Source organism: Condylostylus longicornis, unplaced genomic scaffold (genome assembly GCF_029603195.1).
Source record: "Condylostylus longicornis isolate FDR11 unplaced genomic scaffold, ASM2960319v2 ptg000038l, whole genome shotgun sequence".
In the NCBI taxonomy this organism is placed as follows: domain Eukaryota; kingdom Metazoa; phylum Arthropoda; class Insecta; order Diptera; family Dolichopodidae; genus Condylostylus; species Condylostylus longicornis.
In genome coordinates this window covers 776336-801843 of record NW_026578007.1, presented here as the reverse complement: position 1 = coordinate 801843, position 25508 = coordinate 776336, and the positions used below count along the sequence as shown (strand labels likewise).

The 25508-nt window shown below is 28.6% G+C and overlaps 3 protein-coding genes across 8 annotated transcripts; all 3 read right to left on the bottom strand.

Annotated features, from left to right (window-relative positions):
- Positions 1-184: 184 nt before the first annotated feature.
- LOC129609144 (uncharacterized) lies at positions 185-3586 on the bottom strand. Of its 2 annotated transcripts, XR_008696931.1 has the most exons (8): positions 3450-3586; positions 3108-3382; positions 2846-3028; positions 1537-1669; positions 1149-1477; positions 896-1096; positions 560-796; positions 185-477 (listed from the first exon to the last, which is right to left on the bottom strand). XR_008696931.1 is itself a non-coding variant. In XM_055521039.1 (7 exons), exons 1-7 carry the CDS (start codon positions 3520-3522, stop codon positions 650-652), a joined length of 1341 nt encoding a protein of 446 aa, XP_055377014.1. In that variant the 5' UTR covers positions 3523-3586; the 3' UTR covers positions 185-649. The 2 variants fall into 2 exon arrangements, 1 of the variants encoding a protein (XP_055377014.1); XM_055521039.1 differs by having other exon boundaries at positions 185-796.
- A 1413-nt stretch (positions 3587-4999) lies between these two features.
- LOC129609145 (uncharacterized) lies at positions 5000-8087 on the bottom strand. Its single transcript, XM_055521040.1, has 7 exons — positions 7931-8087; positions 7589-7860; positions 7343-7528; positions 6592-6724; positions 5543-5871; positions 5256-5456; positions 5000-5190 (listed from the first exon to the last, which is right to left on the bottom strand). Exons 1-7 carry the CDS (start codon positions 7995-7997, stop codon positions 5044-5046), a joined length of 1335 nt encoding a protein of 444 aa, XP_055377015.1. The 5' UTR covers positions 7998-8087; the 3' UTR covers positions 5000-5043.
- A 2292-nt stretch (positions 8088-10379) lies between these two features.
- LOC129609219 (spectrin alpha chain) lies at positions 10380-24760 on the bottom strand. 5 transcript variants are annotated; one of them, XM_055521146.1, is made up of 9 exons: positions 24636-24760; positions 21846-21916; positions 17750-21787; positions 17389-17442; positions 13327-15250; positions 12665-13268; positions 12560-12589; positions 11090-11690; positions 10380-11000 (listed from the first exon to the last, which is right to left on the bottom strand). In XM_055521146.1, exons 3-9 carry the CDS (start codon positions 21734-21736, stop codon positions 10872-10874), a joined length of 7329 nt encoding a protein of 2442 aa, XP_055377121.1. In that variant the 5' UTR covers positions 21737-21787; positions 21846-21916; positions 24636-24760; the 3' UTR covers positions 10380-10871. The 5 variants fall into 5 exon arrangements, with proteins under 5 accessions (XP_055377121.1, XP_055377122.1, XP_055377123.1 ...); XM_055521147.1 differs by lacking the exon at positions 24636-24760 and adding an exon at positions 24260-24495; XM_055521148.1 differs by lacking the exon at positions 12560-12589.
- Positions 24761-25508: the final 748 nt, after the last annotated feature.

Here is a 25508-nt window from a genome sequence, read left to right as displayed (position 1 = left end):
TTTTGAAAAAATTTTAATAAGCTTATTTATTGTTATTATCATTTTATTGCGTCAAAATTTTTCTTTTTTGGAACTAATTTTTTTTTTAATTTTATTTTTAAAAAAAAATGCTATATTTGATTTATTATTTTTTTAAAATGTTTATACATAGTTTTATAAAATTGAAATTTGTTCTTCCTCTTGTTTTAGTTCTATCGTTGAGTTTGAAATAAAGGTAACTTAACATTGTGCTTAAAAAGAGTTTTAAAATTTATCACGATAATTTATTATAAAATTGTAAAAACATTTAATGAAAGAGGAGTTCCAATACAAAATAATAAATTGTTTTCGATGTTGTTGCAATATAGAATGTAAAAAGTGCTTATAATATGCCCACTTTTCCCTCCTTTTCTTTCCTCATTTGTTAGTTTAAAAACATTCTATTTCATAAATATATAATTTTAGTTCAGAACTCGGAATTGCTTATACAGATAATTTCTGAGATGTAAATATATGCAATTAATATTCCTATAATGCGTTCCACATTGTTTGGAATTAAGAATTTTTGAGGAATACTTACATACATATGTACATATGTACATACATTACAAAAAAGTTATATGTAACTAATATGAACACAAACAAGTCTTTATTTTCACATCCTTATAATTTAAAGTGCAACCGAAGTCCGACTTATCACTCTAAAAAGTGAATTAAAATAACCACTAACTTCTGGTTCCTCTGATTCTAAAGAAATTTCTGTGTTGTTAGTTGTAATAGCATTTCCAAAATATTTCATATGCCTGATGTCCAAAACCTTCAATTAATATATTTCAAATTTATATTATGTAGTACTTATATTTATATTATCTATAATTACATTTATGTATGCATATAACATTTATTTTTAACTCACCGGTTCCTTATAAAATCCAGATCCTGGTTGCAAAATTGTTAGAGAAGTATCAAACCACATAAATTGCTTGTCATAACCTTTATATCTTAAGTCAATGTGCTTAAAACCAAGAAAATCTTCCATTATCTCATCATCGATATACAAAGTGAAAATTCCATCATTCAGTATATATTTAATTGTATGCCAATCGTTATTAAAAATCTAAAGTTTAAATTTTTGACTAAATAAATATGTACAATTCCTATTAAATTACCTGATCTGCCCAAAATTCAGTATAGGAGCGAATAAATTCACCATTGTTATTTATTCCACTTTGCAATTTCAACATTTTATTTTTACCATTTACAGTTAAAGAAAGGAAAGATTCGGCACCAGATGTTAAAGTTATCAAATAGTATGAGAAATTTGAATGTGGAAATTCCTTTATACGATATGTCATTTCAAATAAATGATCTTTATCAAGACCATCTTCAAAGAATTCTGATACATCACGTGACGCACTTTCACTTATTTCATAATACACCCCCGGAGTATCATATTTCGTTAGATTGTCTTCAAAAAAGCTAAGAGGATAAAATGTTCCTAGTAAAAATTTTAAATTAAAAAAGGCTTTCATAACCCTTTACTTCGAAGAAATATACCTGATGTGTAATCATCATTAATCCTTATCTGAGGATACGTTAAATTAAAAATATTTTTACAAAGCGATCTGTCATCAAAAGAGGATCCTAAATGCGGTAAAGCGAGAAATTTCAACGGTTGATTATATTCGATCTGAAACAATTATGCAAAATATTTATTTACCATGTTATTGATGAAAAGCCATTTTATTTCAAAATTTAAACTTAAGTTACTTAATTTAAAGTCTATAAGTTGCAAAGTTAAAACTTAACACCAGGTATTGATCGAATGAAGTTAATCAACCTTCACGAGCTTGTCCATTAGTTAATGTTTTAATGTTTTTCAAGGATTTGTTAACTAAGAAATATCTAAAATAACGGAATATTGTATAAATGCGTTAAAACTGCAGAATACAATATTATAAATTAGCAATTTAGGTATCAACACTTTCGCCAGTCTCGCAACATTTACATACAATATACATACATACAAATTATGTACATATGTTTTAACAGCTTTTTCAGTCTCCACGCACGATATTTTCAAATTAAAACGAGAAAAAAATAGAGTTGACTTTGTCAACTCTGTGATACCCGTACGAATTTGTTATCCCGTGTGCGAATAAAAATGCCATAACTGACTATGGGACAGACTATGACTTTAAGTTGGACAGACTTTCAGTACTGTGTTCTTCAAAATACTGTGTGAGCCAAACTACTATTGAAGTTGTATGGCAGCTACCAGAAAGAGCCAAGAAATTTTAACGAATTTTATCAAACACAGCGGCCCTAATATTATATTCGCTTATGTGAAATTTCAATACCATAGCTTTTATAGTTTCTGAGATATAGCCAAATAACTTTTGAAGTTGTATGGCAGGAACTAGAAGAAACCGAGCAATTTCAACGACTTTTATCAAACACATCGGCCCTACTTATATATTTTTTGTGTGAAATTTCAATACCACAGCTTTTACAGTTTCTGAGATATAGCCAAATAAATTTTGAAGTTGTATGGCAGCTACCCGAACCAGTACCCCGATCATGTCCAATTTAAATAGGGTTCTGGCACTTACTACAATAAATCATTTGTGAAAATTTGGTGAAGTTAGCTCAATTAGTTTTTGAGTTATCGCTGGGACGGACGGATGGACGGGCAGACAAAGCTAAATCAACTCAGAATTCGCCGCTGATCAAAAACATACACTTGAGTCTATATCCAACACCGTTATTTCTTAGCGTTACAAACGGTAAGGCAAATTTAGTTATACCCTTCGAACTAAAGAACAATTCAAAAAAAAATTATAAGAATTTACTATAACACACTTACATCATCATTATCACCAGTTCTTAAAGAATTTAATTTTCCGAAAGAACGGATTACATCTTCATCTAAATCAATAGAAGTTTTTAAATATCCATTTATATTTCGTCTAAGTTCGCAATCAATCCAAATCTTAAAAAACTGTTTCCCGAAACGGTAAACCATAAAATGCCAATTTTCAACTTCGAGCTTTTTAAAAGAAAAAATTCCGTTGTTTAGAAAATCATACAATTATTTTATAAAAAAAATAAAATTTCATATTCCTTACATTCACATCATGATACTTTGCTTCCCACAAAGTTGTTATGTTTTTAACAAGAACATTTACGCGAACAATCACTTTATGTTCATTTTTCTGATATATCACAGACAATTTATTTTCATTATAAGACATCAAAGCAAATAATTCTACTTCATTGTGTTGGGAGTTTTTAAGACGAAAACCGACCCTGCCGGAATGGGGGACAAATCCGTTTTTGAAGTACTTTTTAACATTGTGCTGGTTTTTATGGAGCTCGTCCTGCGATAGTACGTAATCATAACCTAAGAAAGAAAAACATAATTTCTCAAATTTAATAGAGAATTAAAAAATAAAATAGTAATTCTATACCCCAGGCTCTAATGTTTACTATTAAACAAAAAATCAAAACTAAAAATAACCTAATTAAAATACGAAACAACATCTTTATATTAACTTTATTTATATTACACTAAACAGCAAAATGAAATTTTTTGAATAATAATTTCTGCCGTCCTATTAAATACATATAGGGCTTCAAAAATTATTCCTAAAAATAGTAAATGCACATATATACGTACATAAATAATACAATTAACTATATTGATAATGAGCTTGAACTCTGTATAAATCTCTTATCGCCAATTTTAAAAAGTTCTATTTCAAAGTAAAATATTCTTCTAAATATGAGATAATTCTAATTAATTAAGCAATACAAAATCGTTTGAAATTATTTAATTTACAAAAAAAGTATAATATGTATGTATGTACGTACATGTAATAGTTATAGCTTTGGTTATTGATATTTATGCATATTTGTGCAATTCAAGTTGAGTAAGTCTGTTACGCAGTCTCGCAACTGTATATTATGCTATGCATATTATGACTATGATATACAGTCTATGACTAAGATATACAGTTAAATAACTATTGAACTTAGGTTCCTAATATTTAAGATACCTAACCCCGAATCACCTTCAAACCATGAATCAACTTAAAAAAAACACGGGGTTAGGTATCTTAAATATTAGGTCTTGAAAAACTCCACAAAAAGAGTTTCAAACAACTCTACAACTTTTTCACTAATATATCTGGTCTTCAATTTTTGCACGGACAAAAGTGAACTTTTTTACTTGTGTATTTTGAAATAAATATTAATTAAAGGTTTCAACTTTTTAAAAACCTATATTCTACGTGTATTGAATCAAAAAATCACATTCTAAAAATTTAAGTTTCAAAATTTTCCAGGTAAAGATTTACTAGTATTTGAAGAATTAAGGATCGCAATTTTGTGTGATTTCAGTATTATTTTAACAAGTTCAAAATTCAGTTTTTTAAAAATTTGAGGTTATCGTTACAAAAACCTCAGTTATTTTGAAGCATTCCTAAATTCTTATTTATATTTATTTTTTGTTTGCTTTTTATAATATTGCTGTCTTTCGAGATTCTTGTGTTATAATATCGCCTATTATGTATTCAATAGAATTTTAAACATTTAGATTAAGTAATTGATAAACTACTACTATACTGAATTGATCTCACATATGTATAGACTAAAAAACTCAGCATGTTCATTTTTCATAATATGTTCATAATATGTTCATTTTTTGCAATTTTGTCGTTTTCATTCATTTTACAAAAATATATTTCGTTAAAATTTTTTAATGAGAATCAACTTACCAAATCAGTTGATGTGAATTTGAGTAGCGAACCGTTTACAGTAGCCAACACTAAAAGTAGTTAATAAACGGGTTGTTGAATTCTCCAGGCAGCGGATAACTGAGTAGAATCGATATCAAACTGCTAATAAAACATCGATGTCAATTTCTGAAATTTGGTTTAAAGGGGTAAAAATTTAGATCTCCATACTCTTGCAAGTTAATGAAAAAAAACAATTTTTTAACTATATTTTCTTATCATATTATAGCATTAGTTTATTAGTATTTACATTGTATTTACAGAAATATCAAATGGAAGAGAATGTCCGACTTAATACTTTAAAAAATGATTCGAAGTATCCTGTTTTTTCGCTTTCTACAGCATTTAAAGATATCTCAGTGTTATTTGTTGTTATAGCATTTCCAGAATATTTCATATTCCTAATATGTAAAATCTTAATAAAGAGGTCATTTTTATATATTAATCAAGTCAAGTAATTTAAAAATATTTAAAATATACCGGTTCTTCGTGCAGTCCTGATCTGGGTTCTAAAATCATTAAAGCGGTATCATACCAAAGATATTGATTATCATATTTTTGACGCTTTAAATCAACTTCCTTGTAACCAAGAAAATCTTCCATTATTTCATTATCTATCCATAAAGTAAATATTCCACTTTTTATAGTATATTTTATTTTATGCCAATCATTATTGTAAATCTGTACATAAAAAATTTTTTTTTTAAATATGGAAATATATAACATTTACATATACATATGTATATTATAAATAAACATGTTTATACTTTATCCGCCCAATATTCTGTGGAGTAATTAATTAGTTCATCATTGGAATTAATGTTGCCATTTATTCTCAATATTTTACGTTTGCCGTGTAATGCAATAGAAAGTTCAGATTCAGCTCCAGATCTCAACAAAATAAAGTAATATGAATAATTTGACTGAGGAAATTGTTTTATTCGATATGTCATTTCGAATGAATGATCTTTATCAAGACCATCTTCAAAAAATTCTGAAACGTCACGTATTGTGCTTTTACTTAATTCATAATATACATCGGGGTAGTTGAACTTTTTAAGAGCATCTTGAAATTCGTTCAGTGGATAAAATGATCCTGCGTTTTAAAAAAAGTGCAATTATAAATTAAACATTTTAATTGTAGATATACGTACATATACGTATAATAATAGGTCTATCTGGGATAAAACTTGCAAAAACTTTAAAAACAGAAACAATGATGAAATTTCTCTCAAAAAGAAAAAAAATTCTCATTTAAAGGAAAAATAAACCAGACGGAAAACTTGTAAAAACTTTTAAAAACTCTATAAATATGCGATAAACGTCAAATTTCAAAGTATTTATCAAACGTAAACAAATTTTTTTTTGTTATACCAAAAACCAAAAACTTTGATTTTGGACTATTAAGAGTGTGAAACTCAAAAAAAAACATTTGCGAACCTGTTTTGGTTATTTTATTTTTAATTGAAAAGTTTTGAAAAAAAAGTTATTGTTAATGAAAAAATTTTTTTTCAAAAATAACACCTTCTGATATAACTAAAAATTCATATGTTTCGACAGTTGTAAGATTTAAAAAGTTTTTAAAACACTAAATTTTACTTTACAAAACTTGAAAAAATTTTAAACATTGAGAAAATGAGAATGTCATCATTTTCTCTAATTTTTGTTCAAAAAGTTGTCACCCCAGGCAGTTTGCATGCAAAAGCTTTATAAAAATTTTAAATGTTTTTAAAAACTTTCCTATCCCAAACAGACCTAATGTATACTTATATGAACATATGTATATACATATATATTCTATTATTATAATATATACCGTCAGTTTTATTATCATTAATCTTAATTTGAGAATACTTTTTATTAGTAATGTATTCACAAGCACTTCTATCTTCAAAAGAATAACCCAGATTTGGTTGTTTTACAAATTTTATTTGTTGATTATATTCAATCTAAAAAAGTTAAAAGATATAAAACAAAATATTTAAATAATTTAAAATGTTCATAAAGATTTAACTATATTATTAATTAACAGTTAGATGTAAGTACATCAAATGTATCGTTTTGATTTATGTACATACATACATATATATTTAATAATATTATAAATTGCCTATTTATTTACTATACATACATAAGTATTTATGTAGGTTAATGAATCTACGCTCTTCTTTAAAAATTGAGATACGCATTTTTAAAAATTAAGTGTAATTAAATTTTCAAAGAAGATCAACAAAATTCTAGATTCAACTATCGGTCTCAGAAAGTTAAAAATCTGTACTATGTGAATCAACAAAATTTTTAAGTACAATTGAAATGTCATTACTTATTCAAATTTTACTTATTTAATAACCTTACAATTATTACTTATTTAAAACTTTTTAAAATATAGGTACGAAGGAAACATATTTAAGGTATGTATGTATGTATTTTCGAAAATCTAATCATATATAGACTTAACTATCTACGGATTTTAGGAAAATCCTAATTTGTTATTTAATTATTATACCTACTAAATCAAATTTTCTCGTTTTAAATGTATATAAAAAAAAGTAATTCTTGAAACTTACATCACTAACATCACCATGTTTTAGTAATATATTTTTTCCAAAATTTGAATATACTTCTTCTTCGTAAAAATTCATAAATGTTTTCAAATCGCTATTGGTACTTCTCTTCAATTCACAATTGACCCAAAGTTTAAAATATTCTTTACCCAAACGATAAACCAAATAATGAAAAACTCCAATTTCAAACTAGTAAAAGTATTAAAGTATAATAAATTAAGAAACTGTATAGAAGGTAAAACTTATTACATATATTTCAGGATACTGTATTTGCCATACTCTTGTTTTATGCTCGATATCCATATTCATGTGAAATATTAATTTATGTTCGCTCTTTTTATATTTAATAGAAAGTTTACTATTTTTTGTTGTTAAAAAAAATATATTAACTTCATTGTTTTCAGAGTTTCTAAGTCGAAATCCTACTTTCGCGGTATGTGGTTCCAGTCCTTTTTCAAAAAACACTTGAGTTGAATTTTGATTACTTTCGAGCTCATCTGGTGTTATAACTTTGTTGTAACCTACAATTTATTTAAAATTAAAATTTGGAAAATTTTGTTGAACACATAATATATCATAAAATTTTTGTACCCCAAGCTTTAACAAATAAAGCGAAATGTAATATTAATAATGATATTCTTAAAATATGAAAATTCATTTTATAACGTTATAATTAATATTGTAATTAATACATTAACTTAAAAAAACATAATTTTATAAAATTCGGTTTTGTGCTACAAAATATATGTATGTATAACCAATCCTTTAAAGAACATTAGCATTTGAAATTCATAAAAAGACTAAACTAACATAAAATTGATAACAGTGCTTTAGTTCCCTGTTATGATGAACTATGACTAAATTTATCAAAATCACTAATAGTATTCCAACAAACTTTGTACATAGAGTGTGTATACATATGTATATGTATTTGTAATAAATATGATTTATATTACTTGCTTATTTTATACATTACCAGTATAGACTCTAGGAAAATCTGGATGTATAACAATGTAGGCGTTCAAATATAGGAGTCGGTCAAATATATCAGGCGGTGAAATCTGTATATCAAAATGCTAGATCCAAAACTGATACAATGAAGGATTTTTAAAATTTCTTAAAAAATGCAAAATTTTGGGGATCCCCAGTATTTTTTAGGTGAGTGATCTATATTTTATGACAATATATGTACATAGTTAGTTCTTGTACCGGGCTTTGCTTTTACTAGAATTGGTCCTGTTGCTATATGTTTATATACCAAAAAAAAAACATATTTGTGGTGAGAATTTATGGGTACGAGTATATGTAGTTGCATATGTATGTAATGTATTAAAAGTATTCCTAAAATCCTAATCAGTGGTTATTATAATCATAATTATATTGTTAAAATGTAAAGTATACGAGTACATATTGTGAGTACAAGTAATATATGTACATATTGTAATAACAATATTATGGTGGACATGCAATGTGAAATTATACTTATTATAAGATTATGTTGTTTATTATTTACTTACACATAATTGACTAATTTTAAAATTAATGTGACTTTGTTGATTTTAAGAAGTTTGAAATACAGGAAGTAAATTTCGAATAAGAATAATTTTATTTCAGTTTTTATAGGTAATAAATTGTGTAGAAAAAGTAAAATATTTTAGTGTGATTTTGATCCATATCCAATTTTTTAAATTTTAAATATTCAATTTATATGACGTGGATCCAAAATTTAATGCATGTATGTAGATCAAAATAACACAAATTTAGAAAAAATATTTATTCTCTTTGCCTCATTACATCTCATACACTTGCATCACAAAAACGATTCTATGATTAAAATATGGCATTTTTCAGGCGATAAAAAAGACTATTTTAAGGAAAACTAAACAGAAGAATTGCTTGGGTAAGCATCAACTATTATTGAAACTAACATCGCGCGAAAGAGCAAAAATAATTATCATTTATACGCACAAAATGAGGCCAATATAATAGAAAAATAAACACTGTAACTTGTCAACATAATTGCTCCAGATTGAAAACGAAATATTGGAAATATAGGTAATTTAAATTAAACGAGAAAATAAAAAAAGATAAAATTAAAAAAAAATTTTGAAAATTATTTTTTTTTTTCAAATTATAAGTGTTAGTCGAAAAAGTAGAAAAATTTTTTAGCACTTAAACAATAAATCTAATTAACAGGTTTGAAGAGTTTCATATAGAAAAAGTCTGATGTGAACAGCATATGACCGCATTGTTGCAGCATATGTATTTTAAATTCTATTAAAAATGAAAATAGGCTTTAGTTAATGTACCTGTAGAAAAAAATGTAAATTTTTGCTGTTAGCTGACTCATTTTCCATGATCAGATTTTCCTGCAAGGTTTTCCAGTTAATTACCAGAAAATAACTACCAGAACTGTCAGGACTCAAATATAAAATTTCAAGAAATTGCGTCAATTAGCTCCTTAATATATAAAATATGATTAAACATATAAAATCGACCCTTGCTGAAGGTTCTGTTTCCGAACCCAGAAAAATTCCTAAAAAAAAAACCGGTTCATTGTTTTAATAACCAGGTTTTAAATATGAAATTTTCAATAAATTTGCTGCTAACATTTTATTCCTTCAATAAGCAAGCTGACTTGTCGTATTGTCAGGAGAATACGCTGATTATTTTAATTATAGTCAAAATCGTAAAATCGTCCCGGAATAAAGATCCAGTTCCAGGGAACTGATATACCACAAAAGTTTATCAAGCCCTTCCATCCTTAAAGTAAACTCATATATAAATTTCCGTTAAAATTGGTTCAGTTGCACTTAAGAAACTGGTCTACACATAAAGTTACAGACAACTTTCAAAAAACAGTTTATTTACGTTTCCCTACTACAAAGAGGTGCATTTCCGCCGCAAACCCCTTGTGTGAAATTTGATGTCAGAACATTACCTCCCATATTTTATGCAATGCGGTAGTTAGTAAAAAAATAAATAAAAAAAATTAATAAAATAATAAATAAAAAAAATAATTAATAAATAAACACTTTCATATATTTTATAATGCATTTAAACATTTTTTATTTAAATAACTTGGGTTTATATACTTTACAATCAAACAATCAATTTGTATTTCGCCTTTCTCAAGTGGTATCTCAGAAGCTCTATTAAAACATTATTTGTATATTAAAAGACGGGAAAAAGTTCCTTATACAACCAAATTTCAGCCACGATAAGTCTCTAAGACAAACCTATGTTAGCAGATGTCTTAAAAGCGAAATTTTCTTGGTTATTGGAAGCAGCCATATATGTTTTAAAACCAACCACTTTAAAATACCTTTTAAAATATTTAAATTAGCAAAGTACATTAAATGCAAATATATATAAATAAATATAGAAAAAAGCTTCTTTTATGTAAATATTATTTCTTTGATTTAAATATGAATTTTTATAGTTATTCTTATAATTAAAAGTTAAATATAAAATTTAAAATGTGATCTTATAAAACGCAACAAATTTCTTCATTCGACTTTTTCTGCAAAGCTTAATTTTGGAAAAGCGTTCTTGTAAAATCAATATAATCCAGTGCGTCTCTTATTGGATGACCCGTTTTAGGGTCGTTATATGGTTTCATTCGTTGAACACAGTAATCTGCCATTTCTCTTGTAAGATTCTGAAATAAAGAAATAGTATTGCATTTGTTAATTAAAAAATTATTACAAAAGTTCAATGAAACTCTTTCGTTGTTTTTTAAATACTTACACTATAGAGCTCTTCTTTAGTTACGTATGGCCTATCTGAAGCCGTAATAGCTCGGAAGGCATTTTCGATTTCTTCATAACTTTGAACATTTTCGGTTTCTTTCGATATCATGAATGCGATATATTCTTGTAGTGATACGTATCCATCTCGCGTATTGTCAACTATATCTAATATAGCCTCAAACTCAGGGTCTGGTTGTCCTTCTTCTACCATAGGTAAGTCGTAACCAAGAGCTCGTAAGCACGATTTGAATTCTTGGTGATTTAATTTGCCACTCTTGTCTTTGTCAAAGTGTTTAAACATCATCGAGAATTCTTTTAGGGAATCTTCTGATACACCGGAATGATTTCTAGCTTGGATCTGTTGTTCTAAGTTGTGTTGCATTCTCATTGATAATTGATCTAATTGATCCCATTGTTGAGCTAAACCCACTGTTGAATGTTCCGTGTACCGATTATCCAAAATGAGATGCTCTTCAAGAAGAGCACCCAATTCTTCAATTTTCTTTAAATCCCCACGACGTGCGCGAACTTCTGTTGCTTTGATTCGAAGTGCTTCAAGTTGTTGTTCTAATGAACCTGAACCTTCCATCATTGAAGTTCTTTGGTAAAAATACAAGGAAAAAGAAAGTTTAGTAAAGGTTCAACATAAAGGTTTATTAGTACAAGTTTGCATTGCAACATTATTGGCATGGTTCGTTAGTATTAATAATTGTATTTGTGTCATTTTGAGTTTAAAAATAATCTGTCTTTTAATTTTACACAGCTTTTTTAAAACTAGAGTTTAACATACTTTTCAAATCTTGCAGAATGTAATATTAAACGATTTAATTTACATCATACATTTGCAGTTTGTAGTAAAATGTTACATTTTTATTTTTCTAAACTAAAGAGATTTAAAAAAAACAAGTTTGAAGAATAATTTTTCTAAAGTAAATAATTTTTAGCAGTTTAGTAATTGCACATTTTTTTTTCTTTGCACACATTTTCAACAAGAACGTAAAAGCAGTTACAGAATGAAATATTAGGCACTTAATCAATTTAAAATCGCATTTTTTGTTATGAAACCAATAACTGGTTCTGTTAACACTTAAATTTACAAAGTCAAGTTATTAAAATTTGGTATTTCACATAGTCTTATACATATTAAGTAAAAGCATTGCTCTAAGACTTTAATTATTTTTATTATTAAAGCATTTATTCGGAAATTCGGAAAGTGTACAAAATATTTTAAAGAAAATTGCAGGATTGTATATCTTAGAACTTAGAAAGCGTAAAGTAGTAAGAAATTTCCGTTTTTGGCAAAGCGATATTGTTTTTGTTTGAAATTTAAATTTATGATCGAACGTTGTGGAAAACTCAAAGTTTTTAACAACACGCGTCAAACATAAATGTTAATTTTTGAAAAAAAAAATTGAAACTAATAAAATTTAACTATTTATTATTTAAGCGAGCATTTATTTATTTTTACCCATATTTATTATAACCGAGCATGTAAAACCTAATGAAATAAGACATTTAAAAATTAGATTTGAAAAATTTTCAATATTTAACATTTTAAAAGAATTTAAATTACCTTGTTTCTGTCAACCATTGATGGAATAGATTAGCATGTTTAGCGAATTCTTTACGTAATTTATCATTTTCTTCCTGTCGTTGAGCTTCTTTTGCCAGCTCACCGTCGCGTTCTTCAATAATTTTCTGCAAATTTCTCCAAGTTTCCTCTAAAGCCTCCATTGTAAACCAAGTGTATGGGTTTGGACCAACATTAAAACTTTTAATTTTCTGATCAAGGGCCGCTAAAGCCTTAAAATCGGCTTCCGCCGATGATAGAGAAGCTTGAAACTGGGCATGTGCCTCACGTAGTGCACGTATTTCTTCAATAGAATTGCATCGTACTGGATCAGTTAAATCTTCTTCAGCATTTTCAAACCATGAATTGAAAGCAGAAGCCTTTTTAGCAAATGTTAAATATAATTCTTCAATTTGCCGGAATTGATCTTGCATTGCTAATAAACGATTTTTACGTGCATCGGAAGCAGCACGTAACTTTTGCCATCGGGTTAAAACATCTTCATGCCGTTTCAATATTGCGGGTGATTGTGCATGATTAGCGTTTATTAATTGATCTTTAAGTGCTGTTATATTATGAATACCCTCTTGTTCAAAACCAGCAAGACCTGTAAAATCCAAAGTTAAGGTATAAATAGATTTTTAATTAATAAAAGTTTCCCTTACTGGCATCAAATGTCTCTTGTTTTGTTAACAACGTTTGAACAGTTGACAAGTCCCTGCCATATTCTTCAGATCTTACATAATTTTCTTTTTCAGCAATCCAACTTTCGACCACATCAGCTTTCCACATGAATTGCAAATAAGCTGAATTGTCTAATAATGCACCCTTTCTTCGTGCTGCTAAAGCATTAAGATTTTCTAATTTATTTCTCAATTGCTGACACCGTTGTGCAATCGAATCACCATGATGGTTCTTTGCTTCAACTAATTGAGAACCTTGATCACATATTAATGAACAACGATCACGATGGGCTGCAAAATCGGTTTCAAATGCGTCATGTTTTTTAAGCAAGCCTTGGACTGCAGCCATAGAATCACCATAATCATCGACAGACAATAATTGTTGTTTTTCAGTTATCCAAGCTTCTTCTTCCTCAACTTGAGCCAAAAATTGTTGGTATGTCAAAGATTCATCCAGCTTCTGTCCACGAGTAGCTGCTAAATTCTTCAATTCAGCCCAGGATTGATTAAGCGCCTTAAGTCGCTGCTCAATTTCTGGCACACCTAAATTAGAAACATCCATTAATTTCTCTCCAGCTTCTTGAACTGCTTGTATAGCTGGTTCATGAGAACCTAACTCAGCTTCTAAACGCTTATGCTTTTTCTTCAAATTTTGGACACCAGTCAAGTCTCTTCCGTAATCATCGGATCCAACTAAAAGTTTCTTTTCTTTAATCCAACTTTCTTCATCAGCAATATCGCGGAAGAATTGATGCAAGGTTAATGCTTCATTCAAACGAGCTTGACGATGTGCAGCCAAATTGCAAACACGTTGATAACGTTCATTTATTGACTGTCTCTTCTCCTGAATACCAGCGCTGTCAAACTGACCACTATCTACTAAAGAATCAGCTTGATTATTCATATCTTTAATACGATCTTCATGAGCTTGAATATCTGCTTCAACCAACTGATGTTTTTTCATTAAATTTTGGACTGAAGCTAAATCTTTTCCTGAATCTTCTGTGGTTAAAAGGCTTTCAACTTCACCCAACCAAAAATCTAAATCTTTAACAGCAGCGATATATGTCCTTTGTTTATTAGCTTCTTTTAATTTCAAAGATTTTTCGGTAGTTTTTTGAGTTAAGTATTCCCACTGGTCAGCAATTTGTGTTAACCGTTTTTGCACTGCATCTTCAGAGCCACTACACTGCTTTTTATCAATTAAGTTACCACCCATAGCTAAAACACTTTGAATTCTATCAGCATTTGCTGCCAACTCAGCTTCGAATGCCTGATGTTTTTGATGTTTAGATTGAATATTGGCCGGATCCTTATAGCTTTCTTCCGTAGCCAGCTGTAATTTTTCAGCTATCCAATTTTCGATTTCGTCGGCATCCCTCGAAAATTGTTGTAAGGTTTGTTCATCTCCCAACCGTGATCGTTTTTCAATTAAACCTTCTTTCAAATGACGCCATCTATCAAGTACTTCTTTACGTTTGTCATCAATTAAGTTACTTGCATAGTGATTTTGCACAATCAGTGTATCAGCTAATACTTGCAAAGCAGCAATTTTTTCTTCATGACCATTAATGGCTTTATCAAAATCTTCATGTTTTTTAATAAGAGCTTCAACGTTATCGCCTTTTGAATCAACTTCATCGGCAGTAACGAATGCTTCTCTAGCCGACATCCAATTTTCAGCTTGTTCGCAATCACGCATGTAAAGCTGTAGGTCTAGATTTTGTTCTAATTGCAATCGCCGCTCGGTCCAAGCTTTTTCAAGTTCTTCACGTGCTTTGGCCAAATCATCAATTTTGTTTTTGATGTCATTTGACGCATAGTGGTTTGCCTGAAGTAACTCATTACCAAACTGTTCAAAAGCAGCAAAGGTACTAGCTCGAGCATCAATTTCAGTACGATGCTCCTACATTTATATAAATAAAATAAGAATTATTATTTTGGAAATTCAAATACATAATAAAGCGTTAATTTTTGCATCATTATGAAAATTATAACATTAAAAATAGTAAATATACAATGCTAAAAATGTTTAATATAATGCCGTTTTTTTTTTTTCTTTACTCTTTTAAATTATGACGGTGATGTAGCCCAATATGTATATGTTAAAATAGTCAATTTAATCTGTACGTTAATGGATGATGAATTGAAATGATGATTGTAGTAATTATAATTAATACGACATATAAGACAACAAAATAAATTTATATTTAAAGTAAATGAGGCAAAAAAAATGCAAAATTATAGCAACGAAAACTAAGTACTCGACAATATTTACTAAAAGTATTAACACATGGAATAACCATTTGCATTCGAGAAGTAACAATTTATGTATGTAAATCACTTCTGTTTCGAAATTACATATTTAAATAATAACTACAAAATTATAAGATATAAAAATTACAAAAAGTTGGTTCAGATGTAATTTAACATATTTTCGAAAAAGAAACTCATGTAAATACACTTACATAATGTATATAACATATATGTATGTGGATACATTAACATACATTATGTTTGTATACGAAAATGTTCATAAAACTGTTTTAAAATGAACTGTTCGACTTAAAAATTTCCTGAAACTCTCAGTAAAACTATTAATATTTATTAAAAATAAATTCATATCATGTTAATAATACTTTGACAACAAAAAGTGCTAATTGCAATAGTGCAAAATAATATAAATTATTTTTAAATGTTCGAATTTTTTTATTTATTTGATCAATATTATCGGGTAAGATCACTTATCAGGACGATCGCTTTTTTAAATTTAATTTTCCTCGATAAAATTTATTTCAATATCTGTAAGCGTATTGGATTAGACCAGTTATGCTTTATAATGTTATGATAAAATTTTTTTGAGGTATTAACATAGTGCTGTATAATGTGAAAACATAAATTTAGAAATTTTGAAAATGATGAAGAAAAGAAAAAGCAAATTGAAAAAAAAATTGCAAATAACATTAATCAAAAATCAATTAAAGCATTTTATTTTTTTACTTAGGTTTGTACTTATTATATTTGCACAATATTTCTCTTATATAGCTTTTAATATATTATACAGGTATGTAATATAAAAAAAATACATATAAAAATTATATTTTAGAAAATTAAATATCGAGATGACAAATTTTTTGTAGACTGCTAATCAAAATAACAATGTTACTGTTACTGAAAACAAATTATATTCATGACCGGTTTCTATGCGTTTTAATTTATAAGCAAACTATTAGGTAATTGTGTCTGAGTTGGCTATAACATGTATAACCTGATCACATCAAATTTAAATATACGTTACATACATAAAATTATAATATACGAAATATATGAATTTTTACTCAGATATAAAAATAAATATCATAAATACACAAATATAAAAACATTGCCTTTAAATTTAATACGTTTGCATGCAATATAATTAATTAGTTAAAATACCTAATTAAAATATTTTAATTGATGTTAAATAATTGTCATCTCTAAATTACTGTGTTTTATTAAAATTAAACATAGGGATTTTCGATAATTAAGGTATGCACTTAAAGTTCTAGCTTAAATCTTAAAAACCTTTTATTGCGTAATTACAGATGTTTAAGCACTAAATACGTGCATAATGTACTTTTTTAGATTTTTAATATCTTACATTTTTCTTTTTGATGTTTTCCAAACTATAAATGTCTTAGCATTTAAGAGAAATCTTTGAAAGTGCTTTAGAACATTAAGCATGCTACAATTTTCGAATGTGATTTATTTTGCATACTACATTTGAAGATTCTGTAGTTTTGATTTATCAAACATTTTTTATATTCGGATCTAAGTTAGAACTAAATTTTCGAAAACGTCCCATGTTTAATCTTAGATTATGAAAAAAATATGTAGATTTTGATCTGCATAATATACATAAAAGCTTAAATAAGGAAAAATATGGAAGAAATACACAACGACGACATAGTGGCATTTTAAAGGGTAAAAATCACACATACACAAACTTTTAAATTGCAAAAGTTATTTTCTTTTTTTTTATTATCTTTCATGTTTTATGTGTACCTCTGGTAAACTATTATTTTGCCCGCAAATGAATTCAATTTCAGCACGTTGAGTCTACAAAAATGAATTTAAAACGAAAACAAAAAAGATAAAAAACAAATGGGTAAAAGTCGTTTATGAAAATTTAACGTATTTAAACAAAACAACAAAAAATCATGTAAACTTTAAAAAATTATCAAAATGTCCCTTTTTTGAAAATATATTTTTGTGGCTTTAAATGAAGATTTATGATTTCTAGAAGCCTGTATGAATGGTAACAATTATTTAAAATATAAATTATTAAAAACAATCTAAAAAAAATATATAAATGTTATATACGTTTTTTTATTTCACTTCTAGTATTTATAAGAAGTTTACATACCTGATGACGTTCAATAAGCGCTTCTGCGCCAGTAACATCATTGGCCAATTCTTCGGAAGTGACAAGGCCCATCATAGAATTAATCCATGCCAAAAGATCTCGATAATCGCTCAAAAATCTTTGAAGATCATACGAATCTAATAATTTTTCCTTGCGTGCCGTTGCTTTTGTGATAATTTGATCCCACATTTCATTGATCTCCTTTTGTTTGGTGTAAGTTTGTTCAGCAGTATCAGGATGGGATTGCATTAGGCGATTAGCAGTATCATCAAGTTGTTTTATTTTATCTCTTAAAGCAGCTAAGTCTCTCTCAATCCCTTCATGTTTTCTTTGGAGTGTTTGGACGGATCTTAGGTCTTTACCTAAATCATCATTATTCAAAGCGTTTTCCTTTTCAGCTATCCAATCTTTTGTTTCATCAATGTCTCGATGAAAACGCTGAACTTCATGTGCAGAACCTAACTGAGCTGCTTTTTCAGTTGTTAATTGTTTCAAATTGGTCCATTTCTCATTTAAATCATGCATTTGTGTTTGAATTTTCAATGCAGCTTCTGTTTGACCTAAAGAAGTTAATTGAACTGCAATTTCATTCATATTGGCCAAACGAACTTCATTTGCTTTCAAATCTCCATTGAAATCGTCGAATTTTTTCTGCAGAACTTCAACTTCTTCCAAATCTTCACCGACATCAACAACTTGAGCGTGCGTTTCTTTATCTTTTATCCACGCAGCCAAATCAGCTGCCTCGCGCACCAAAACGTATGCTTTGACCGTCTCATTCAGTTTATTTTGACGTTCACGGGCTAAAGCTAACAAATTGTCATATTGGGAATTTATTTGACTTTGACGTTTTGAAATAGAATGCCCATCAACCAAATTTTGCTGGCTAGCGCTAAGCCCAGCCTCAATTTTTTTGATGTACGCAGCTGGAACAAAGCCTTGCCGATCATTAACTTCAACTTTCCACCAATCCTTGTTATTTGAGTTCAAAAGAGTTAAAACATCACCTTTTTTCATAGAAACCTCTCGAGGAGATTTTTCAGTATAATCATACAAAGCAACCACGCATTCTTTGCCGGTAATGTCAACCACTGGTGTTTCTTGTTGCCGACAATTTTTCGCCTGTTCTTGCAGTGCTTGTATTGTATTTCCAAAAGCTTCTAAATCAGAAACTAATGCTTCATGTTTTTTCAATAAAGCTTCGGAAGAATCTTCATCTTTTCCATAATCAACGCTCGAAACTATCGGTTCCTTTTCGCGCATCCATGACTCAGCCTCATTAGCGTCTGCAAAATATTGATGAGCTTGTAATGAATCGTCAAGATCTTGTTTTCTTTGAAGAGTTTTTTCTTTTAATGCATTCCATTGATCCCTAAGGGCATCAACTCTCTGTTTTATTTCTTCACTCGCATATGGTTGATCTTTAATCATCTGTTCTCCGGCTTGAATTACATTGATAAGACGGGGTTCGTGATTATTAATTTCGGCCAAAACAGCTTGATGTTTTTTAATTAAATTTTGAACCCCAATTAAATCTCGACCTCTATTAGTTGAAGTAGCGATTGGTTCCTTTTCACGAATCCATGCGGCTTCGTCTTCCAGATCACGGAAAAGTTGTTGCACATGTAATGAATCTGACAAACGTTGTTTACGTGCAGCCATAGGCGTTGCTAAGGCGGCATACCTAGTAGATAAGTTGTGTTCCTTATTGCGAATGTTATCTGCGTCAAAATGGCCGGATTCAATAAATTTGTTCGCAGCCACATTTATACCTTCAATTCTATCTTGATGTGCCATAACATCGGCTTCCAATAGGGCATGTTTTTTCTGCAAATTTTGAACAGATGTCAAGTCCTTTCCATGATCTTCTGAAAGCAATTGTCCTTCGATTTCACTTAACCATAATTCAATATCTTCAATTGTCCGATTAAATTGTTGCTGTTGAGATGCTTCTTGAAGTTTGCAACCTTTTTTATCTGATGCTTGAACTAAGGTTTCCCATAAAACTACTATTTCCTGCATGCGAGTATTAATTTGATCCGAAGCATAATGTTGTTTATTAATTAATTCAGTTCCAACTGTAGTAATGTCCTCTATTCTTGATTTGTTAGCATTAAGTTCGTGTTCAAAGTTTTGATGTTTTTGCATTTTTCCGTTTAAATTTGTTGGATCTAAATAACTATCGTCAGTAGCAAATTTGAGTTTTTCACTGATCCACCCTTTGGTTTCATCACAATCCCGTTCAAATTGTTGATATCGGTTTGAATCTTCCAGAAGCTGGCGGCGAGCGGCAGATTTTTCCTGCAACGCAGAACGACGTGCCAATAACATTTGACGGCGCTGGGCGACATCATCAGCAGCATAATGTTGCCCATCAATCAATTTCGTGGCAAATATATCAAGAGCTTTGATCTTTTCTTCTTGGGCTGCCAAACTTTTTTCAAAATCCTCATGTTTTTTTATTAAAGCCTCTACAGAGTCAAGTGAATCACCCAAATCTTCATTAGCCAAAAAGGCTTCTTGTTTTGCCATCCAGGTATCAGCTTGTTCGGTATCACGGTAAAATAATTGCAAATCCATACATTGCTCATATAAGATCCTACGGTCCTCCCACAATGATAATAATGAGCTTTTATCATTTTCTAAAGCCGCAAGTTTTTCTTGAATTTCCGCAGCAGCGTAATGCTCACGATCCAAAAGCTTGCGTCCAGCTTCAGTAGTTAATTTAAAACTGTCCTCTCTAGCGTCAATTTCCCCTTTATGTTCTTGATGTCTTTCAAGCAAGGCTTCTGCTCCAGCAACATCTTTAGCTAGCTCATCAGCGGATATAATGGCTTTCATACCATTTATCCATGATACCAAATCACGAAAATCGGCGAGGAATCTGTGTAGAAAATAGGACTCATCAAGTTTTTGTTTGCGTTCTTTTGCTTTAGTTGTTAGAGATTGCCAATAATTTGCTATCTCAGCTTGTTTATCTCGAATTTGATCACTATGATCAGCATGAATGGAGCATAGACGTTGAGCTTCAGCGCCCAATGTTGAAACTTTATCTTCTAAAGCTGCAAGATCCCGCTCAACACCTTCATGCTTGCGTTGCAAAGCTTGAACACTTGCTAAATCCCGACCATAATCATCTGAAGATAAAACCACATCTTTTTCTGATATCCACGCAACGGTCTCATCTGCATCTCTATTAAATCGTTGAATTTCATGTGCACCAAACAACTTTTCTTGGCGAACGATTGCAAGCTGCTTCAATCTTTGCCATGCTTCATTCAACTCGTCCTTTTTTTTGGTTATTGTATCGCGCTCGGGGTGGCCATCTTGTAATAATTTATCAGCCAACTGATTTACTTCTGTAACACGATATTCTTGGGAAGCCATATCCTTTTGAAATTCGTCGAATTTCCGTTGTAAAACTTCTACATGCTCAAGATCCTGACCGAATTCATCAGCAGTTACAAAAGCTTCTTTGTCTTTAATCCAAAACATAACCTCTTCGCAGTGACGAAGAAATTGGACTAAAACAAGAGCTTGTTGAAGCTTTTGACCTTTTTCAGCCAAACGACGTAATAACAACTCCCATAAACGATGTAATTCATCTAAACGACGTTGGATAGTTTCAGAAGCAAAGTGACCTTGATTTATCATTTCTTGTCCAGTATTATCTAAAGCAACTATTGCATTACTGTGAGCTGACACCTCTGCTTCAAATGCTTGATGCTTTTGAATTTTAGCTTGCAAATTTGTTGGGTCGCGATAACTTTCTTCACTAGCCGCTTGCAATTTTTCATTAATCCAATTTTCAAGTTCATCTGCATCCCTTTTAAAATATTGGAAACGTCGGGAATCTTCAAGTTTTTCACGTTTTTGTCGTGTTTCAATTTTGAATTCATTGTAGCGTGACAAAACTTGTTCACGTCTTTCTTGGATATCTTCAACTGTTTCAAGTATTTTCACTTCTTTTGGTGTGAACTGTTCCATTTTGTATGTTTTTTCACTTTTACTTTTGATCAAATTTATACCCTTCCCTGTCTAAAAGAAATTATGTATTTTGAAATATTTTTTGATAAAAAAGTTAAAATATTCTCACCTTCCTGGTTCGATTTATAATTTCTTAAAATAAATTTGAGTTGCCGTGTTGTTTCCTTTGAGTTGAATTTTCTGAAAGTTGGTTTTAAATATATATTTTAATTTTATGTAGAGCAATATACTTATATAAAAAGTACACATTAAGATAGAATAATAGCATATTGCTGAAATTATTATATGTTATAAATATTTTCTAATTAATTTATGTAGTTGATCAAGAATTCATTTTTGAATTAATTTTTTTTTGGCATCAAAGTAGGTCTTCCTTCTAAAGATCTAAAGAACCACAAATTCTACTCCTGTTTTACTATATTTACCAATGTTGAAGTATACAAACCCTTTTAAAGCAATTTAATTACACAAACATTATGTCAATTGAATAACTATGTTTTCAAAGGTAAAATTACATGACGCGATACATGCAATTCTGTCAAGAAAAAATATAATTAATTTGCAAAATATTTTGTCAATACTGAAACCTATTTTGTTAATTTACTTAACTTTTTAAAAGAGATAAGATTTATCAGCAAATATAATTTACTTAGCTGTAGTATAAAATACAGAGTTGAATAGTAACAAACAACAAAAAATAATTTATATGAAAATTGAGTCATCACTGAGCGATTTTAATGATTTCAACCAAGTCTCGTTTGCCTTTTATCTGTTGCATAATATATCAATTAAGTTTTTGAAAAGTTCAATTACAATATAATTGATTAATTAAAATACTTGCATGACGTAAACTAACAAAAATTTTTTACATTTAAATAACTATATAAATATGATAAACCTGAAAAAAAAATTTGCAAAATATTTTTAAGAGTGGATAGATTGATCCAAACATTAGAAAAAAAGAGTTTATAATGATTTAACATGATAAAGTTTAATTGAAGTGGTTCAAGTGATTGAAACAGAAAAGTTTAAAGTTACCAATAATCACTTGAATTAATAAAACTTTTGGGGCGAAAAAGGGGTAACACAGATTTCAAAGTAGGTTCTAATTTGTTAACAAATAAATTGCTAACTAATCCTAGTTAATAAATTCGTTAATTTGTTTTTTTCGCAAATCAATTTCAAACAATTCCTTTTCAATGATTTAATATGAAATTTCATTTATAACCATAATCATACAATTTAAGAATTGAAGCAAAAGAAAAAACCATATTAAGTAATTTAAATCTCGCTAATAGAAACGCAATTGAAAATATAACGAATGGATTTGGAATGTCCATGTGTTTATTTTTTCTGTATTCAAAGGTGAATTAATTACAACTTATTTTGTTAGTCTACCCATCCTAGATATATACTTGGTACTTATACCTATAATATAATGATTTTAACTTATAAATACCGCCGTAAAATAATCTCATTTTTCGCGCAATTAAAAATTGTTTCGTATTTTTAAACCAACAAAACTCATAAGTACCATCTATTTCTTCTTCTGATAGACTGGTTTATTGAAAAAAATAAAAGCAAATTAAAAATATTGATATTTTTCAGTAGGTTCTATTGTAAAAACTTCTTTTCTATTTCATAATTTTGAATGTAATAAAAATACATAGGTGTATAATAAACATACGTAGTATGCTTTAAATTAACAGGTTGGTTGGTAAGCAGATAAAGTCATAAAAAGTTGAAACACCATTTCAAATTCCAAAAGGGAAAGAAAAGCTTAAATACAAATTAAATTCTAACTATTTTCTAATATTTCAATAGGATTTTATTTTCTAAAAAAAATTAATTAATGGTTGATAAACTTACCTCCCTACATGTATTAGGAGGGTATCGTTTTTGCGAAGGAATGAGAGGAAGATCAAATTAGATACTTAGCCCTATCCTTATATTATATTAATATTAGCAAATAACTTTAAAAAACCAAATAAAATTTCTAGTTAATACTCACATAAACTCCTTAACCGGCCTACTATAATAGCAAAATTATTATTTTATTTAAATATTCAAGTATGGTAGCAATGAGATAAGCAATTACTAAATTGCTGTGAAAAATAGCGTCGATGACGCAATTTTTATAATTAAATGGAATACAGGAAAATCTAATTTATCGTTTTTGTGTACACACAACATTAAGATGATTATTACAGGAAATATGTACATACTCGTATAATATGTAACTATTATATCCACTGTTTTAAATCAAATATTTCAATATAATATAATATGTAAGAATGAACATAACTGTTTATTTATCTGTGCATATAAGAACTACAATATTGCCTTATATACTTAATTAAAAAATATTAAATTAATAAATGGTAGGTGATAAATGAATAATTTTAGTCTTCAATTTTTCGAAAAGTTTTAAGTAGGTAACATATGTAAATAATTTCAAAAATTTTAATTCCAATAAGAATTATGTATAAATTTAGCATATTAATACAATTAAATTTAACGTACTTATGTATTACTATTAAAGTATTGATTTTTTTTTTTTTTGAAAATTTTAAAATGGCTGCCTAAGGTCGAGAAATATTTTTACGATGACGTAGTCCTATGATCTTTATTTTCTTACAAATAGGAAAATTGAAATTTTTACAAATTCTTGTTTTTTTTTTTAAAGCACTTCTAATTTTATTTATTAGCCACAAGTTATTTAAATTTTTTAAATATTTATTTCTAATAAAAGATTAATTATGTATATTTATTTTTGGGTGTGGTTAAATTATTTAAATTTTCACAATTTACATTGGTATTTGATCAAAATATTTTATTAAACTTTCGAAATATATATTTTACATTAATCACTTTTAGGTATGTTGTAATTTAAACTTACACTTTATTAACCAAAATTTGGCAATTTAGTTTTAATATTTTTTATTTTTTTTATGTAGGTATATTAATCCGTCCAAAGTTTCCCTCATAAATATAAATACTTTAGCACTTTCCCTAATGAACACGTTCACATAACTAAATTGTAAAATACAAAAAACAATTATGTCATGAATTGTCATTTCCAATAGAACCAATATTAGTATACTACCATCAACAATTAAAGGTTGCCTTCTTGCCAAAATATGGAACATTTTTCTATTTTAAAATTATTAAAGTGCTTCAAGCAATTTTCTGCTGAAAGGTTGACTTAAGAAACTCAAAAACTTTGAAGAAAAAAAAGTATAAGCTTTCCTTATGCAGCGGTTTAACTTTAACATTTAGATATAATATATTCTCCATTCTGTTTATCTTCTTAAAAATTTAAAAACAAAGAAATATAAAACTGACAGCTCGTTTTCTTACAAAATTCATATTTTTTTAAAGGAAAAATAAGATGGCGCAAAACCTTTCAGTGGAACTCTGCAGCGATAGGCAACTAAGCCCTGCAATTCATCAAAGTGCTTAAGTTGGGTGAACGTTGCCACTATTCTTGAATTCACCTAAATGGTATTATGATTAAATAAAATTCTTTCGGGAGAAATGTCAAAACCAGGCGAATAAAAATTGTACATCAGTCAGTGTTTCCACTCGGTAAAAATAAAATGTATCCAATTCCGAGAACAAAAATGGATTCCAAAATGTATGTATTGATATTTCTGGTACGATCTTGCCTTAATGTTCTAGTATCTTTCTTACTTTCTTCTAACAAATTTTTAAATCTGCTCAGTAAAGCCAGCAAAAAACGGTTTTACGTTTTTTTGAAGATAAAGCAATT